The following is a 20,108-nucleotide window of genomic DNA, read 5'->3' on the forward strand; positions in this document are numbered from 1 at the left end:
GTAGTTTGACTCAGAGTTGCAACACTGCTTAGTAAACCATCTTTATCTATGGTGTCTTATTAACATTTGATGGAATTGTTCGTTTTGATTTAGAGGAGTTTTGTTACAATTAATCTTCTACGTTTTCATTATTTTCTCTATGTTGCTATTGTGAGTAAAACATAGAAGTTTCCTAATGCATGTCATTATTTTATGTTGGTTTCATTTTGACAAGATTGTGACGTACTGTTTGTCACCTGCATCTACAAAAAAAATATATTGATAACAGGTCTTTTCCAATCTGAAAAATGTATCTTTTGTGTTAGTGGTTATATTCCTAATAAAATTAATTGATGTACATAATTAAAAATATTGTGAATTGTGACATTTATGTCGAAATATTTTGGAAGAATTGCAATTAAAGATAATTGTTTTATTTGTTTAGAGTCTGTTAAAGTGATGTTTTGGCCTTGTTTCCGGATTTTATTGTATAAATTAAATATATTAAGGCATTTAATGTGATAATTTTCGATTCACTCCTTTAAATGAATGTAAATCTCCTAATATCGGGTACAACTAGTAGATTTTACATTTTGAACATATTAGTTTCTAAAAATATATTCCATTTGGTGTTGAAAATAGATTCAAATTTTTTTATTGATTATAATTAAAATCAAAACTTATTAAAAATTAATCATATTATTTAATTTAGGCCATGTAGAAAGATATCTAAAGTTGTTTTGGGCCTTATGGGTCCTCAGAGGCTCTAAAGTATTCTCTAAATTTACCAGAAGTTGTAAGTCTCATAACATACTTAAGTCATGGAATCATTGGAGGTAATTGTGTTGTTATTTTTTATATCATTATAGCTTTTTTTTTTACCTTCATTGATCTATTCATTGATTATTACAGTGCATAATGTCTACTTATTTAGAGCTGATGCTACTTTTTGTTCTACAAGTTGTGAAGGCTGATCTTCAAGTTTACTTGCGCCATGAAATCAGACCTGTTTTAGATTTCCCAGACATGACAGCGGCATTTGGAGAAACAATCCCGCCCAAAGGAATTTCTGTATGTCTTAATTAACTTTGTTATTAAGTGATATCTTTCTTATTTATACTAGACCAGGGTATAATAGATTTATAATGTTTTATTTGATTGCACCATTTTTCTTTCTTTGAAGTATTTATTATTACATTAGTTTATTTTTTAAAAATATCTAAATTTTATTAATCATTTGTAAATGGCTTATTATTAATGAGTAGCTTATAACTTAATGAGTGGGGAATAAATATTTATTTTTTTTGTCAGGAGCAGTTATTTTACCTTTCATACTAACAATAATTAACTTTTAAAGTTGTTAAGGTAAGATTTGTCCTATGTTCAAAGATAGTTAGCATTTTTCTGGTAATTATTAATTGATTTCGCTTTGTTAACACAAGACTCCTCATTGTTTGTTTATGATACCTTTAGAATATGTTATTTGAGTATGCAAAATATTAGAATGATTTGCTGTTTATTATTATTTTATGCCTGGAAGAATGTAAATATAATTAAAGTTTTAAAAATATCAGTGACTTATTATTTGATTAGAGAACATTCACTCTGTGATTTAATTTTTTGTAAAACAAGCTTGTAAGCCAGTAAGCTGTTATTTCTGCATGGACTTACTAGGATATATATTTCTTTTCAAGTTGCCATTGAAGCCACATCACAGATAATTGCGACTGGCTATTTAAAAAATGTTTTGTTGTTTACCCTTGTTTCTAAGGAATTGTTCCTAAAACACTGATTTGTTTTTGATGATTCTTTAAGGTTTTGATTTAGTTGAACCAGTCATATTGATCATTCAGATGTGGTTCTAAACTTCTTTAAGTGGAAAGTTCTGGTTTAATTAGTAGTTGTTTTAGTGCTTAACTTTATGTTTTTAGGGATGTTAAATATGGAACTGAAGTTATCTAAAAAAAAATATGTTTTTTGAAATGATAGCCAGGAAGATATCTTAATGGAAAATTTGATAATTTATCTTCTTTAGGGTGCTGGTTATGAATTTCAACTTAGTGACATCAAATTTTCTCTTATGGTATTTAATAAAACAAAATCATTATTTTTTTTCTTTTAACTTGAAAACCATGTATTTTTCTATGCATTATTTTATACTGAAATTAGAGCAGAGAAAAGTTTTTTCTCTTGATTTTTTTTTTTGTTAAATTACTTTGTTTTTAAATGAGTACGAGTCAAAATTATTATGGAATGTATTCTAGTCAAGTGGGCATCAGTAAGAGATCTAGAAACTTGGTTCTAACAATTTCTCAATTGTGTTTTATATGAATTTTAGCTTTGTGACCTCAAATTTCTTGGACCTATGGTTAACTGGACTACATTTCACATCATGTTTTTGACTCTTGTTATTTCAGTTTTTATGATTAAATAAAACAATCATTACAATCAAAATACATCATTTTCAAGTTATAAGCAAAACAAAAGAAAAAAAAAATTAGTTTTTGTATACTTCTGAAAAATTTGAGGTCACAAAGTTGAAATTTGTTATCTGAACCTTAAAAAAACATAAATGAGTGAATTTTCAGGACTTCTCTTAAAGTTTCTGCTGATCTCTTTTTTGTTCAATGAGGCCTGGTTTCCAAAAAATGCATAGATTTAAAAAAAAATGTAATTGTTTTTAGTAAATCAATAGTTACACCAAGATACAAGTGCTGCTCTGTCCTTTTAAGTAACTGACAATTCCTTTAATAATTATATTTATTGGTACAGTTGTATACAACTCCTAATCATTACTAAAATATACTTAATATTTAGATTACCATTTGATAATGACAATGTAGTCTGAAACATTACAGATCAATAAAATAGACACACTCCTTCTCTACAACTCTTCGGACTACGATCCTATTTACTCTTAAATTATGTACTTCATGTTATATGTAAAGTAGGTTTTAGAATATTTGTATTATTATTGAGTTTTAGAATATATCGAGTAATCTTAAATGCTGTAAAAAAATATATTTTTGCTAATTTCCGAAAGTTTGATTTTCATCTACATTTAAAAGCTCCATTCTACCTAAATCATACATTATACAAAACTAATTACAAGAACATCAATTTTATATAATTTTCTCATCTTTATTTTGACCTTACTTTAAAACCATACTTAGCCTAAAAACTATTTTTTAATGATCTCTCATGTCTGCTTACAAAAAATCTGATGGACAACCTCAGATTCTTGTTCAGCAACCCTCCCCCCCCCCCCCAAAAAAAAACTTAAAGTAAGCTGCTAAAAACAAAAACATAACTTTCCACCTCAAGCCCTTTTATGGGAGAAAGTTTTCACCTGAAGACTTAGAAATTAATACTTATTGGTAATTTTTTTTAGCAAAATAGGTGTTTTTCATAATTCATATAGAAATTACTTAAAAATGAAAAAAAAAAACAACTTATACTGTATCTTCTATTCTGAAGTTCAGGAGTTGAGAAAGTATGAGCTATAGTTAATATAGACCATAATTTTTATTTCAACTTTTATTGTAACAAAAAAAAATTAATTTCTTGAGGTTACGTGATCTAAGATATTTAAGACAATAATTTTGGAGAATATCATTTTAATTTTTTTTTAAATATTTTTATAACTAAGATTCTTTGTGTATGGTACATTTATCCCTCTATATAGATTTATTTCTCTACTATTTACTCCCTGCTATTTTGATCTATTGTGAACAATTTCTATACCTTTTTAGTTATATGATTTATTCATAATTCTCGTTTGTTTTTTTGTATCAATAGTAGTATACTGGATATAATTTACAACGCCCTCGGATATAAGAACTTATTGGTTAGATATTTTCGGACCCGTGATTTTCAGAGCCTTGCTAGTGTATTTAGGAACGATTGTTGCAACCACCTTTATAAAACTGATCAGCTGAAACAACTCATTATGATGACCCACTGGACTAAACATTGTTGGTTTTATAGACATTATTCCAGGAATCTATAAGAAAACCTCATGAACAACCCTAATTTTTCTCAGAATTAATGTTTCATTTACCTTAAATCCATGTTTTTGAGATGCATTATTTCTAATAAAAAAGCTTTCACTTTGAAGGAGAAGTTTCACATTTAATTCCTTCATGAAAGTAGTGAAGACTAACATCAGCTTGGCCAAAGAATTGAACAAAAGTTACTTTACCATGTTCGGTACTTTACCAATGTAGAAACATATTGCCTTGATTTGAAATTTTGTTGAAAAGGAGGATTCCTGAAAAGTGAAGATGATGTTAGACAATCTCCAGAAGAAGAAATATTTAGTGGTTGGATTCAATGATTTTTTTCTAGATATAACATTGGTTTTAAAAACTTAGCGGTGAAGCTGCAGCAACATCTGACCACTGGTTATCCATGGTTTGAACACAATTCGAGAAACTTACACCTGATCATTACTAAATTTATATAGGTTATATTTTTATCGCTGAATAGGTCATTGGTCCTTCAGACAATGGACTAAAGAATATGAAGATTAAAAACAATTTTAGAAAACAGCTTGTTTTGAGATATCTTCTATATGTGGAGTAGATTTCGAATTGGGAAACTAAAATCAGTATCTATGACTATTTCACATTTACATGATGTTTGTAGTGATTGGTTATAATGAAGATTGGTTGTAGTGACCTTATATGCCTGGTCCCTTGGAGGCCATTACAAGCTCTGTAATAAATTAATAAAGGTAACTTTATTCCTTATAATAGAATAAACAATTAGAAATCAACTTAAAATTTAAGAGACTTAGAAGACAGTGATAGAGAACAAACCATTTCCACCACATACATTAGTATATTCAGAAGTGCAGAATTGGTGATTAGAAATAACGAAATTAAATCCAGGTATGTATATTTCTAATCACCTATTCTGCAGTTTAGTATCACTGTATTTTAAGTCTCACCAATGTGATCACTATTCAAACACGGCCGTTTCTTACACCCATTTGTTATCTTATTGAACAATCATGATCAAATATCAATGCTGAAATATTTTGAAATTTGCTTTTGATTAACTTGATATATATTGTTTAATTTTTCTAAATTAGTTATATTTTTATTTATTTAAACTATTTGTACGGTCTCTGACCAATTATATTGTGTTAATTTATTCATTAAATGTTTTGTTTTTTGTCAGGCATTTTTAGTGCTGGCTAGTCCAGAAGATGCATGTTCACCAATCGAACCTCCTCCACGCAATGTTACTAATTTCACAAAACACTGGGCTGTTCTTATAAGACGATCAAATTGTACGTATGAAGACAAAGTTCTGGCTGCCCAAAATGCAAAATTTGATTTAGCAGTTGTCTATAACAATGAATCTAATGAATTAGGTATGCTTTGATCCACTATTAAATAGTTTTTTTGTCTATAAATATTCATTTATTCTTTATGTAATGTATTACAGTAAAAATGCAGGCGACTCATCCAGAAAGAGTTTATATACCATCGGTGTTTATAGGGAAGAGGACCGGTCTTTTAATCAAGGATAAATATTTATATGACAAAGGGTAATTCAGATTATTTTACAGTTTGTTTTTTAATTTAATGAATGACACAGTTGAACCTTCTTGTATAACAATGGCAAAATATATTTCATCTGGGGATTCCCATATTGAATATTAATTGTGTTTAATAACATGCTAGTTATACTAATCAATATTATTAAAGAATTATTGATGTTCATAATTCTATAAAAAAATAATGTTCCTTTTTAGGAAAATATTATGCTTGTAATATGTATTACTGATAGGAAACCACATAATATTTCAGATTTTTTATCATGATATCAGAGGATCCTACATTTGACTTCAGCACAATGTTGATTCCATTTCTTATAGTGATCTCACTTTGTTTGATTACAATGTTAGGATTTTTAGTAAGTATATTCGTTTTACTGATTTTTTACGTCTATCTTAATTTTCTCTTTGTCTTAAAATTTTTTTTATTAAATTCCTTTTTTTTTCCTACTATGATTTTATTTTGTAGATTGTTAAGTGCATTAAAGACCAACGGAGAGCTCGAAAAAGAAGATTGCCTAATTCCTCATTACGTAAAATTCCTACTGCAAAATTTAGAAAAGGAGATCCTTATGAAACTTGTGCCATTTGTCTTGATGACTATGTGGAGGGAGAAAAACTAAGAATCCTTCCATGTTCACATGGTACGTTTTGAAAAAAAATGTTATTCATTATGATTAGGAGTTTCCAAATATTTATTGACTGAGGGTTTCTGTTAAATTTGTATTAGTTTATTTGCATAATATAAAATAAGAGTTGAAGAAAAAGTGAAGTAAAGATAGACATTAGATTTAAGTTGTATTCTCCCTTAAAAATCTTTTCTTATATTTTATATTCAATAAAAGTAAATTTTGTTTTGTAATTTGTAAGCTACAACATGTGTTGCGGATTTAATGACTAGTTTGGTATTGATTTAAATTTATAGAAGTGAAAATATTTTATTTCAAATTTAAAATATTCATGTAAATTAAAAATAACTATATACATAGTGCAAAATTATGCATGTAATAGACATTAACTGAATGAATTAGTGATGAAAGAGTTAGGTCTCCAGTAAGTCATATGCAAAGAGTTAGAAGCCCAAAGAACAGGGCATTCATGATCAAAGAACAATCAGACATAAATTAGATTGATATTTTTTATGTTTGGGAGGATAAATAAATTGTAACTAGTTGACTCTAGAGAAGATAACTCATAGTATGGGTTTTTGCTGACTATGGCAACTATAAGTTATCTCATAGTTTTTGTACTTTCCATATTCCAGCTATGATAAAATTCTTATATATTTTCAATATTTAACTAGTCTTTAAGGGTTTAATTTTCTATATCTTTTCTAAGAATAAAGGATGAATATAAGGTTAGGGCAAGTTAAGGGAAAACACTAGATAACTCATAGTTGAAGTCTTTAGTAAGAACGCAAACTATGAGTTATCTCATCGCAATCAGTGGTAAATATTTTAATTTTGTATAACAAGTTGAAGTGGTGTATACTCAGGGAATTACATTATTCATAATGCTGCATATTACATTATTGTACAAAAGTTCTCAAAATACGGTAATTGTAACAATTGATGATTGGTACAAACATTATCCAAGAACTATTATATTTTAGCAATCTATCTTGGGATCAATTTATGATTTCGCCCCATTTTGGAAATCCCATATTCAATGATAACTAAAATATTAAGTATTTTTTCTCCTCTTATTTTAGAAGCGTATATTTTTGGAAATTTCTATATAATATCTACAACTTATATAAGTTTCAATTGTTATCTTCTTAAGAAATTTACCTATAATTTTATTAGGCTCAATTATTTGAGAACTTTCTTAGAAAGTTAGTGAAAACAAAATCAAACTAAATATTTTAGAGATAAAATTTGACAACTGTAGTTACAGTTGACATAAATAGACCTAGTTCAAAACAAATAATTAGAATCTAAAGTATAACATTTTATACTTTATAGTGTTTCTGTGTTCTAACTAATATGTAAATGAAAATTCTCCAGAGATTGATTTAAATAACATCTGATACACACTAAACAGAGCTAAAAGGTTATATTGTTTTATGTTATAATTTTATTTCAATAATAAAATTCCTATTAGAAATGCTGGAAATAATTACGCTATTTATTATTATTTAAATTAAATATTTATTATATTAGCAAATAATATATGGTTTGTCCACTCACACAACTTTGCTTAAGATTCAATACAAACATTGTTCTTATATTTTTACTAATATTGGCCCAACATTTATTATTTGTTTATTTTTTTGGTTTAGCTTTGTGGGTAGATTTTGACAAACTTTGTGACATTATTTTATTCCTTTTTCCGATCTTTTTCTTTTAAATGTTTCAGCTTATCATTGTAAATGTATTGACCCATGGCTTACTCGTAACAGACGTGTTTGCCCTATGTGCAAGAGGAAAGTGTTTGCTGCTGGTGAAAGAGCACCCAGTGACACTGACTCAGCAAGTGAGGATGATGATCAAACTCCTCTCCTTCGTACTGCTCAGCAAACACATTCTGGAACTTTTACAAGGGTAGAATTAAAAGAAAATTTGTTATTTCTTCTTAAATGATTCTATATACTTTGAGAGGATTAGGTTTAAGCAGCTGCTATGTGATTTGTATTATTGAGCCATTTGCTGTTTTGTCCTTTATTATTCAAATCAAAAGATTGAGGAATGGCAGTGCACCTGAATGATTGTTGAATTCATTGTACTCCTCAAAAGAGTAATGGTAATGTACACTCCCCATCACATGCTTTTGCACATTCCAAGCACAAATCTGAATAATTAAAAAGTAATATAACTTTAAAACAATTTATTGCAGCTCAAAAAATTCATTGGCATTTGAAAGAGCAGGTGATAATCTCCAAGTATCATTTTTATATATCTGATAAAAAAGTCAAAAATTTGTTCTCTTGTTCAATTAATGATGGATTAGGTATACAATATACAAATATTTAATGTTCATCTTAATATTAAAAACTTAAATGAAAATTTTTTTTTTTTCATTAGTAAGTAAATTATCAGAATTATTTTGAATTAAAAAATATTGAATGCTCTTTCTTAATTTTAAAAATATAAATGAAATGATGTGATTTGAGTTTTGAAAAACAAAATATTTATTCAATTTTTACATTTTCAAATAAGGCATCAGTATTGCCATGAATAAATATTATCTATTTTTTGAAATATTTTTCATAGTTTTAGTAAAGTATTTAATTATACAAACAATATATGCCTTTTTATCGTCGTTCTGCAAAATTCTATCAACTTCATTGAGAAGTAACTAATGACCAAATTAAAATATTTGCCTTTCTACGTATCAGTGCTTTGTATTAACCTGACAAAAAAAGTTTCATTTTTTATGTATTCCATAGATTACTCCATTGACTGAAGTTTCTTTATTACATCGCTATACTAACTTGTGGACAGTCTGTAATACCACCCCAGCTTGTAGTATTACCTTTGGGCTATGCCCAATTCAAAATAAAATCAAAACTTTTTTTGCCAGATGTACTAATTACGCAAACTATGATTAAATAAATAATTATGCATGAGAAGCCTAATTACAAACATGGACAGGGCCACTTTCCAAAATTTTTCTGAAGATTGAAAACACAATTTTCTGTGGAAATAAAGCATTTCCAAGTTTGAAATTTTTTTTATTTGGATACCGATGTATATTTAAATTAAATGTGCAACTAATTTGATACATTATTTTAAAAGTTAATTTGTTATTTATAAAATAAAATTTGGTGGGCTATCTTAGTAACTAAAACTGCACCCATCAAATTCTAAAAATGATTTCTTGAAATTGATTTTTAATAATTATTTATACTAAACGAAACACTTTTATGATTAAATATCTTTGATTGATGATTTTCAGAACATCATTAATATTTATTGTTATTGGTTACACTTTCACGCAGATTCTCTTCTTAATTTTTTTTATGGTTCAGGGCCAATTTTTATCATAGTATTTTTGTTCATTGTGACATAATATCCTTGTATCTCTTGAGGTAGTTTATCTTAAGAGTTTTTTTAATGTCTTTTAGTTTAGCTGGTTGAACCTGGTACTAACTGCTTAAGTTTTATTAGTTGTCCTTTTTTTGTTATATCTCTTATGCAATGTGAGGTAGTTTTTCTTAGTTCAATTGAACTCATACTGATTTTTTTTTTAGTTTTTAAACATCTTTTAGTTTGGTTAGATTTCATGAAATTAATAAAATCATGGTACCAGTTTTATTAACATATCTTTATATTTAGTTTTATTAACTTGTTTTAGAAACATAGCTTTGTTTTTTGTTAAAACCCATGGATCTTTCCTGTAAAGAAGTGGCAAACTGGTTTGATGCTGGGCACATGTGACAGATATTTGGAAGAGTAGATACTGCAGTTAAATACAACACAGTTGTGTTTATACACCATTGAAATCCGTGGCCTATCTCTAAACTTCCAATTTATTAATCTTGAGAGTATGGATATTATCAGAAACCATTAAACAATAATCATTAGAACATTTTTTTTTTTAATATTAATTAAAAGTGAAGAACTAATCAAAAGAGCAAAATAGCTGCTATCTAACAATGTAGTTTCATTTAAAAAAGTGTGGGTACCCACTTTAATGTGTTAACTAAAACTTTCATTAATTAATTTGAAGTAGAAATGAACATTTATTGAAAGGCCTATTGAATTTTTTTAGGGTCATATTGATTGGTTTTAACAGAATTGGTTATATTTGGACTTGGGTGCTTGTTTTCAGAAAGATTTTAGCCATTTTTTAAACAAATGATAATTTTTTTAAAATAATGGAATTCACATATAATATCCAATCCCTTTAAAGAACATATGACCCAACCCAAACTAAATTTTATTGTTTTTTTAAAAAAAATGGTAGTGAAAATTATAAGAGATAATACTAGTATAAAAAATAAAAAAATACTTCCATTTGAGTGGATGTGTAAATGAATATCTGGCTGATAACTCAATTTAGGAAATGTTGGGAACGGTATGGAGTAGAACAATTTGTTGAGCCTTCTTTAACAAGGGGGTTCTGCTGTTACTTTGCAGTTTTGTTTGGTTACTGTATCATGTACACCACATGTGGGTAGAACACTTTTCATTTCATTGTGAGTTTGAATTATGAAAAATGGAGTGAATTCTTCATAAAAATAAAGGGAGTAAATAATAAGATAATATTTTCATTTTTAAGCCACTGCGAAATATTTTCATTAGTTAGTTATTTTATTTTTTTTAAACTGACTATTAACATAAAAAAAGTATCGGAATGGCTTATGCCAATGGTGAAATGCTTTCATATTAACATTATTTACTTAAGAGGATCTGTGTTGTCTAACTCCTTTGTACTGCATGGAAAGATAATATTACTTATGCTAGAAAATAATTAACCTCACTTGTAAGAGGTCAGAAAATGATCATGGTTCAGTTATTTGATTGACATAATTATGATATTAAATTTAAATTATTTGTGATCAAAAAGAAAGTATTTTGTGTTCTTAAAAACATTAAGCTAGGAGCAGTAAAAAGGAAATATTACTCTTCAATTAAATAATTATATAATTGAAGAGTAATATTTTATTTATTTTTTCTTTATTATATTAATATTTTTGAAAATTTATATTGCTATTATTGATGAAGTTCTCTTTTTTCTGCAGGTGTTTTCAGTAGCTATTGTGAACCGAGCACGTTCATCTATAAATAATAGTGATGAGCAAGATGATTCTTCATCCTCTAGTACTATTCCTCAGTCAAGCTCCTCTGACATTAGCAGGGACAGAATGGGACAGCACTCGAGAAATGGTTTGAAATTAATTATTTTAAACAATGATCATTCATTAGATATTGTGTTATGAAGAAATCTATAAAGCCACAAGCAGTGCCCTAAATAATTTTATATTGCCTTAAATGATGTGAAAACATGATAATTATTTATGCAACTAGATGACCCATGCAAATATTTTGCCCTAGTCATAGCTTTTTATTACATTTTAGTTCAATACAACTTGGGTTTTTGTAAAATAACCGAACTGCTGCTCTCATGTGGAGTGGACTTGGTCTAAACTTAGCATTTTGAATTCAATGCTAAATAATTTATATTTATGTACAATTATTTCAGTTAAGAATTCGAAAAGAAAAAACTATTGGAGTTGTTAAGAAAGTATGCCTTTAAACTTTTTTTGACATTTAAAAGAGGTATAAAAGTTCAGCTTAGTTGTGGGTGAGGAATTACAATGGATTGCTTAGTGTTATCATTTTGAATTGTTTATTAATACCAAGATCTTTTCTCAGAGCATATTTTGTTGTTGAAGTTTAAAAATTCAATTGATAAATTAAATGTGTTTTTTTTTTTTTTTCAGAACAAAACTCTCAAGGAAGATCGCCCTCACGAAATGCTCTTCTAGGAAGTCGTGAAAATGTCACTGGAGAGAGAAATGAAGTAGTTATTTGAGGATTGGCTTTTAAGTATGATAATTTTTTCTTAATGCATTTAAAAGTATAGATTTTATTATAAAAAATGACTTTGCACCCCAGCATTAAAAAATAATGACACTTGTGAAAAATCTCATTGTTGAGGACATAAAGAAAAACTAAATCGATAACCATTATGATTGACCTGGTCTTTGTACTGCTACTTGGAGAAGCAATTCCAACTAAAATTTCTATCATTGCTATAGTCAAGTAGCTGTTTCTTTGTTTTGTGATAATGCTACACCAGGAGAATTGATAGTGCAAAATCTTTTTTAAGGAAAAGTGTCACTATTTTTGCTAGAGAGATATAAAATAAGACATGATAATATTGGGTTGTAAAATAAGTTCGTAGCGTATTTTACTGGTGATTTCAATAAAAAATTCGAATTCTTGTAAATATTTTCAATCATTTATATATGACCCATTTTGATCTATTACATGTTGCCATCTTTCAGGTAATTTTTTAATTCTGTCCTTCCAGAACTTTTTTTTTCTAGTTTTCCCCAGGGCTTTTTCCTCATAATATTATTGTACAGGACCCACCTTTATCCCCAGTTATCAGCCTTTTAAAAAATGGTTCATTAACATTGCATTTCAGGAGGGAATCGCTAATGGATATGCGGTCCAATAAATTCTCTGTCAAATTGTGAGGAAACCAAAAACCACATCGAAAAACATATTCTGCTGCCCCTAAATGATTTGAGACACTTGCATGAGATATGTTAAGCGTTTCTGCGGTATCCTGTGTCGTACAGTGAGGGTTGTCTGTGACCAATGCTTGAATTTGCTCATCAACAGTTGAAGGATGACCTGAATGCTTTGCGTCTTCCAAGTCAAAATTTCTGGTTCTGAACCAAGCAAACCACTTGTGCTTTTCCTTAGGCATGATCGCCATACATACTGCTAATTTTGTTAACTGTCTGTGCAGTGGATTTTCCTTTTCGGAAATAAATAATCATTAAATGATGATAATGAACTTTTTTCTCTTCCATTTTGAGCAAGAGAATACCACTTAAAGAAAAGTAATCTCGGTTGAAACTGATGCATAAAAGCACCTTAACTAATCCTTTTTTAGAATATGTAAAAATTATTGACCATGTAAACATGATTTTATAAACACAAAGAGATTTAGATTGAAATATTGAGAAATGCTACAAACTTATTTTACAAACCAATAAGAGATACTGCTGAGCTTCGGTAAAAAGAGATGCTGTTCTAATTTTAAATTAATATTATTATTCTTCAATTGAGTTGGAAGTTGATTGTCGATTATTGACAAATGGTGGCAGTTAGACCTCCAAATCAACAATATATTTGTCTACAAAATAGTTTGTCATTTCATTTGATGATTTGGGGATTGATCCCCATCCTCTCAACTCAAAATAAATAATTTAATGCAAATTATTTCAGTTAATATCATTAAAATTTTAAAATGATATAATAGAATAAATTAATTTGTTTATTAAATTAAAAATTAATGTGCTTTTTTCCTTCTTATTATATTGCAGTGTTATATAAGTCTTCAAAGTCAATGTTTTTCTCAATGTCAATTATTTCTCCTTACATTTAAAATTATTAGTTACAAAATAAAATATATTACTTGCACCATGACTGTTTGAATTATAATACAATGACTCTGTGCTTTTGCTAAAGTTATTAAATAGTAATTCTAAAATATCTTTCCCTATTGTTAACATTGTTCATCTTATTTCAGACATAATTACTTTCATTTGTATTTTCTTCTAAAATTAATTGTGTTTATTTACTAATTAATCAAAATAATTGTTCCATATTATTTATAGTTTTTTTAAATTGTTTTTATAAGTTATTTTTATTCCACTATATTGTTAATATAATTATTCGCATTGTTATAATTATTTTAATTTAATTCCATGTGAAATATTTGCATTGTGTCCATTTTTATTGTCTTAATATTCTTAGTTATGTATACTACCTCTAAGATTTTTTCACTATCTAATATTTCCAGTTTTTCAAAATTGAAATTATAGTGTTGAGTTGTATTGTGGTGTGCCAGTACTGTCAAGTTTTTACTTCATCATGTGGGATCATCTAGGTGAAATTAATTTTCTATGCAATAATATTTTTGTCTTAGTAATTGAGCATTTCAACTATTCTGTGTCTGATGGTTTTGATGAATGTTTGTTTCCATTCCTTGCTAGTTAATGGAGTTAACTATAATATGACAAGATAAAAAGTAGGGATTTATAAATGATATATGGTTCTCTTGTAATAATTTATGAAGTTTTTCAATGTATTCATTCAATAATCATGCTTCATTTACTGAAATTTCAGGCACAAATTCACAGAAGGTCATTGCTCTTGTACGTACCGACCACATAGAAGGTGAGGCTTGTAATATTTCTGTCAACATTTGAATCAAATTCTTTACTGCCCGTCCTTGAAAGACCTAAAAAAAAAAAAAAAAGAAATACCAATAATATATGTATATACATATCTTTTGTATATATTTATAACATTTTTCAAGTATCCTTGTGTAAGTCTGATAATAATTTTACGAAAGTGGAAACTGGTTAGTTGTGTGGTACGGATGATTATATCTGTATATGTTCTGTTTTTAACAATTCATCATAAGCATTTAGCGACTTTTCAGTTCCTTTATTGGGCTTAAGCCTTGAAAAAAAAAATGTTATTGATAAGTTAGGGGATATTTTCTTTTAGATATATTTTGTTATATATATCATCTATTTTTGTCGAAGTATTGAAAAGGTTATCTGAAAAGCATATTGTATCACTTATAAATTATACTAATTTTATATTAGTTTTAACACTTATTCCAATTTACTAATACTTTAGTTTATGTTAAGAATAAGTTATTGTAAAATTTGTTTATAGATTTTATTTATTTTTAAAAAAAATTACTTAACTCTGTAAAAAGTTTTAACTGTCCAGCAAGAGAATTGTTTTAGATTTAATAGTTACCATGTAAAATAATTGTAAATAAATCCTACTGTTTAATTGGAGTATTCGATTTTTAATATCATTAAAGTCTTTGAGGTTTAGATCATAGAATTTTTATTTTTTACTTTTATCAGATGTTTTGAACTGTTTCAAAATATCGAATACCTCAACTTCTTTTTTGAAGAAATGTAGAAGTTCTCTTGCTAATGATGCGTTTATATTATTAATTATATATTACTGTGATAAATGTGGGCTATTGGCTAACAATGTAGATCAAATTATGATTAGATTTTATAATTGTGTTTTAATGGTACTTTTAACCATTCTTTTATAAGGGCCCGATGTAATGTAGTGGGGAGAATTTGTGTTAAACATTTAATCAGAATATTTTATATTTCAACTTTAAATGGTGTATGAAAATTAATTAAAAATAAACAAAAAATAGAATGAAACTTTTTTTTCTCTCAAATTATTATATATGAACAATCCTAATTCACATATCAAAAACATTACTATATATAGTGCAAGGTTATGCCTCAATGAAGAAAGAATATTCATAGGTTGCCTTGTAGCTTTAGAATGTCAATTAATTATATGTTATACTTATTCAATCCTACTATTGAATGAAAGCTTGAAACCTTTATATTTCTTCATTTTCAATAATAATTAAACCTATTTGCTGTTCTGTTTTCAGTTTTAGACATTATGGCAGTGTTACCAACATGTAGTTACTTCTGATTGAAATCATGTATGTACAATATGCTGATAATTTTATGTTCATTGGATTTATATTCATGCAATACTGTGTGGCCTCCATTATCCTAAGATTGGTCATTGAGGATTTTTTTTTTATGATCATAAGCAAGATTATTTCACCAATTTTAATTCATAAACATTTATTTTTGTTTTATTTTTTCAATTTTTTTTTGTAAATTAAAATTGGGGAAATAATCTTGTCTATAATTTAAACAAATATAACTAAAATAAATTTAATACATTAAATTATTTTTTTTTTTTTTAAATAAGATTTTTAATGCATACATTCACAAACTTAAGGGTTGGATTTCATCAGTATGATTTATTCTTGTGCTTTAATTTCAAACCAATTAAAATTTTAGATAGGTTGAACATTTAAAGAGAAATTAGATAAATATCTTGGGTTTATCATGATTATTTAAAAGGTGTGGTGTATCTAGCCATCTTCACATCAATACGTGAATAAGAAAGGTTCCTCTTCATGTTTTGTTGTATCATGATACAATCTAAAATCAGGAAGAAACAATAATTTTTAAATATTTATTGATAACCTTCAAGTGAATACAAACTGATGACATTGATACAGCCTAAGGGCTAGGGCAGTTTCACTAACTTCCAACATTTATGTACTACTTCTATAATTTCCTTAACACTGAGTACCTGTTGTCAAAAAAAAAAAAAATTGCAGATACAATGAATGAAACCTCTACTAAAAGATAAATTTTAAATATTTCAATGTAAAATTTTAGGAAGTTAGACCCTTCAGCAATGTGCATACTTCAAATATGGACGTGGAAAGCTTTATTTTTATCACCTAAAGATAAATCAAGGCTTCTGAACAGAGTCACACAAAATTTTTAAAAATAAGGAAACCAACGGGAAATAGTTTCCTATTTTATGAGTCAGGATCTTACAGAAGTCCTGTTTAATTCTATTGAATGCTTGTATGAGAGCCATGAAGCACACACCCAGCTCCTTACCTTTTTTTGATTACTTTTGCAGTGATCTATCTCAAAGTGAAGATTAGGACTTGCATGCTCCTGTTTTATCTAAACCCATTTTGTTCTTTTTGAAGTTGTAGCTCAACTTTTTGCCTTTATCTTTTCTCCAGGATCTTAAAATATATTCTACTTGGGATGATGATAAGTGATGTGCCTTGGTGTTTTCGACAATCTGTTTTATCCCCCTTATTTGAATATAGATATTAAAGTGGCAACTTCCCAATCTCTTATTTTTCTTCCATATCAGATTTAGGAGATAAAGTAGTATTTATTTTCTTCTATCTCCGCCATGTATTTTAGTATTTCCGGTGTTTTTTAGTCTTGTCCTAATATTTTTCAAGCTTCATTATCACTATCACATTCTCTAGCTCATCTTCAGCAATGTAATTGTCTTTACCTTGGTATAACTCCAACTGTTCTCTCCACGATTTCTCCTTGTTTCTGAGAACGGCCTCCTCTTTACCTTTGATAAATTAAATTACCCAAGGATTTTCTCCTCTCATGTACCAGTACTCTGTAGAATAGCTCCAGGTACTATTGTGCTTCTTCGAGCTTTCTGCCTAAGCTTTCCCAGCTCTTCTTTTACTTATTTTTTTAACTTCTTTTTATTGATTTCATATTTGGATTCATCGCCACTTTCGAGATGCTGCTTCCAGATTATCTTCTTTTCTCTAACTACTTGTTGATTATCTTCCACTAAGCAGTTCTTTGTCTCTTGTTACAGCAAGATTTAATATCATTACAATCCCATTGATAGATAATGTTTCTACTTCTTTTATTCTCTTCTACTTAGTATTCCATTGCTTTGTTGTGGATCTTTGAGCTTGTAAGAGCAGTTTTTCTACTTCAGCATTTTTAATTTTTCTCTGTGTTCAAGAAAGCTTCCTTCACTGTATCGACTAGGACTATATATATATATATATATATATATATGCTTTTTAAATTAGAATATATTATGAATTTTCTTCCTAGGTGAGTGCCAATTGATAGAATAAGACAATTTAATGTAATACCCAATTAGAGAATTACATTCAATTATCTTAAAATCATAAAAACATCAAAGTTAAGGAAAAATAGCAAACATATAACAAAAATATCTTTATTGATAATATTTACAATATTTATTACTTTAGAAGTCTAATATTCTATTTAAAGAGTCTAATTATTTTATGAATGCGCGCTATTAGAATAACTCTCAACAATACAAATGACAGAAAAATTAAAGACATGTCCCTAATTGTTTTTTTAATAGAAACTTTTGCTATAAAAATACATTATTTATGATTCCAATTGTTGAATAGATAATAATAATCAAAAGTCAAATGAAGAAGATAAATTTAAGAAGTGAAAGTTAAACATTGATGTCTGATCTTTACTCATCAAATGTGTAATGCAGAGTGTATAATTTTCTATCAACTTGCTTTTGTGGATAGGTTAATAAAGATTACAAAACATCTCTAATATTCAAAAATAAAAAAGAAGAAAAACAAAACAAGGAAGATCAATTGATTTTAAAAAATACTATCTTCTTGTATTCCTTTATTAGTAATAATTTTAAATACCAATAACTAATCAGTTTAAGAATTAATTGAACATAAAATGCATGTATAAAATGAATAAATAAAAGATATTTCTTTTTTAAATACTCCATTCTTTGACTGTCATTAGTAACTACTATACCTTTGTAATACATTATTGTTTTAACAATGAATATTCATATAAATTAATTATTTCTAAATCATAAATATCAGTCTTAATCAAAAAATTTTAAATTTTTCTTATCTAGATAAGAAGGAAATAGCTCCTGAACTTTTAAAAACTTACTGATGTTTTAAGAATGCTATACAATATCAAGACTGTTAAAATTATATATATTTCCAACAAACAACAACCTTTGGTACAGCGCCTGAAAAAAAATTAGAGAACAACAATAATAATAATTTTACTAATATATATTTTATTAAGATAATAATTATAATTTTACTTCCAAGCAAATTATGATCAATATTTTACCAAGTTACTGATCATAAATTGGCAAATAATCTTGAATTCTTCATCTTAAGATTTTCAGTGGAAAATGTTAAGATAAAAAATTAAATTCTATATAGTTCAAAATAAAAAAAAAATCTGCCTCAGTAAAATTTTGTTTGATAGGATTAGCTTAGTGTTTCTTGTTTTTGTTGATCTCTTAATTTTCTATTATTGACAACTACACTAATAAGTTTTTTATTTTCCACTTTTGTGGGAGGTGAAGAATATCTGGTGTATCAACCTGGTGGTAGGCCGTCTCACAAAGGAACAAAAGTGCTTTAGTGAATATGAACCTCCATTGACTATTCACAATCAGATTGGTGAAAATGATATTAAAAAGGAAGAGGAATAGTTCAGGGAAGTTCTCAGAAACCTTTTCAGAGGAAAAGAAACAAGAAGAAACTCCATCCAGACAATCTTTGACAAGGAAAAGTTGAAAGATAGTAGGGAAATGGGAAAAAGAATAATTGTGATATATACAGTTCAATACAATTTAGGGAAATAAGTAAGATAAGAATTAACCAAGATATAAAAGACCTGTATAATTTTCCTGACACTGAGTCTATCGGAGAAAGAGACTAAAGTAGGTGGTTGGGCCTTGTTCACAGTGTAGAAGCGATATATATGAGCAAGCAGAAGAACTTCCACTTCCTTAGCTTTTTCACAAAGAAAAAGTTGAGACAAAAAGAAAAAGAGAAAACTGAGACTTAACCAGATATTTAAGCAAACCTCATAGCAATGGGTGCAAGAAGAGTAGCTGAGGAGGGAGTGCTAAGCCCTCAATGGAAGAAGGGACCACTTAGCAAAATTAATTTAATTTAATGTTTACTTATTCATTGCTATATATATATCCCTTAATTGTTATTATTACTGTGGTGAAGTAGGTAGAGTTATATTTTACAAAACAGAGGTTTGATTCCTGAATTTATTAAGACATTTTTCTTGAAAATGGTTCACATATTATTGTGAGAATATATTAAATAGCAAAAAAAAAAGAGGTAAAAGGCCAATAAAATAAATTAAGTTATGAAGAATGAAATATGATTGATAACCATAGAACACCACATGTCACCTACCATTGTGATGTATTCTATCTCTGCCATCTATTCTTTGTGGCTGAATCTACAGCACTTACTAATGAATGCATTAAAGTTATTGGAATAATGACTCTCTGGAAATCTTAAAAATTTTTAAGATTCTCAGCAGACTTTTGTTTTGTAATACCTTCTTGATGACCCAACACCTGCTACCTACACGGAGAATTACCAACTTTTTATTTTTAACAACGGCTACTATGTTATTAAATCTGACAACATTTTAAAATTGATACCTTTA

The 20,108-nt window shown here is 27.7% G+C and overlaps 2 protein-coding genes across 5 annotated transcripts in view; one reads left to right on the forward strand and one right to left on the reverse strand.

Moving 5' to 3' along the window:
- On the forward strand, window positions 1-14,495 carry gzl (godzilla E3 ubiquitin protein ligase). 2 transcript variants are annotated; one of them, XM_014421820.3, is made up of 11 exons: window positions 1-150; window positions 692-815; window positions 892-1,050; window positions 5,164-5,359; window positions 5,434-5,536; window positions 5,799-5,904; window positions 6,015-6,189; window positions 7,904-8,088; window positions 11,232-11,376; window positions 11,934-12,039; window positions 14,359-14,495. In XM_014421820.3, exons 2-10 carry the CDS (start codon window positions 801-803, stop codon window positions 12,023-12,025), a joined length of 1,176 nt encoding a protein of 391 aa, XP_014277306.1. In that variant the 5' UTR covers window positions 1-150; window positions 692-800; the 3' UTR covers window positions 12,026-12,039; window positions 14,359-14,495. The 2 variants fall into 2 exon arrangements, with proteins under 2 accessions (XP_014277306.1, XP_066904045.1); XM_067047944.1 differs by lacking the exon at window positions 692-815 and having other exon boundaries at window positions 20-150.
- The window catches only part of LOC106681486 (rhomboid-related protein 4), a 15,135-nt gene continuing 9,360 nt past the window's right edge, over window positions 14,334-20,108 (reverse strand). The window contains exons 6-7 of one of the 3 annotated variants that reach the window (XR_010843592.1): window positions 18,567-18,648; window positions 14,334-14,473 (exon numbers count right to left, since the gene is read on the reverse strand). The gene's annotated coding sequence lies outside the window, so the exon portion shown is untranslated. Of the gene's footprint in view, window positions 14,474-16,282; window positions 16,402-18,566; window positions 18,649-20,108 lie in introns of those variants that run through there. The other 2 variants (XR_010843594.1, XR_010843593.1) reach the window with 2 other exon arrangements.

Source organism: Halyomorpha halys, unplaced genomic scaffold (genome assembly GCF_000696795.3).
Source record: "Halyomorpha halys isolate HHAL.00 unplaced genomic scaffold, Hhal_1.1 Scaffold343.1, whole genome shotgun sequence".
Lineage (NCBI taxonomy): Eukaryota > Metazoa > Arthropoda > Insecta > Hemiptera > Pentatomidae > Halyomorpha > Halyomorpha halys.

Bases quoted from the DNA above. Each gene is read 5' to 3' on its own strand.
- gzl (XM_014421820.3), top strand. The intron at 1,051-5,163 runs GTATGTCTTAAT...GTTTTTTGTCAG, and splicing joins TCCCGCCCAAAGGAATTTCT to GCATTTTTAGTGCTGGCTAG. The intron at 11,377-11,933 runs GTTTGAAATTAA...TTTTTTTTTCAG, and splicing joins GGGACAGCACTCGAGAAATG to AACAAAACTCTCAAGGAAGA.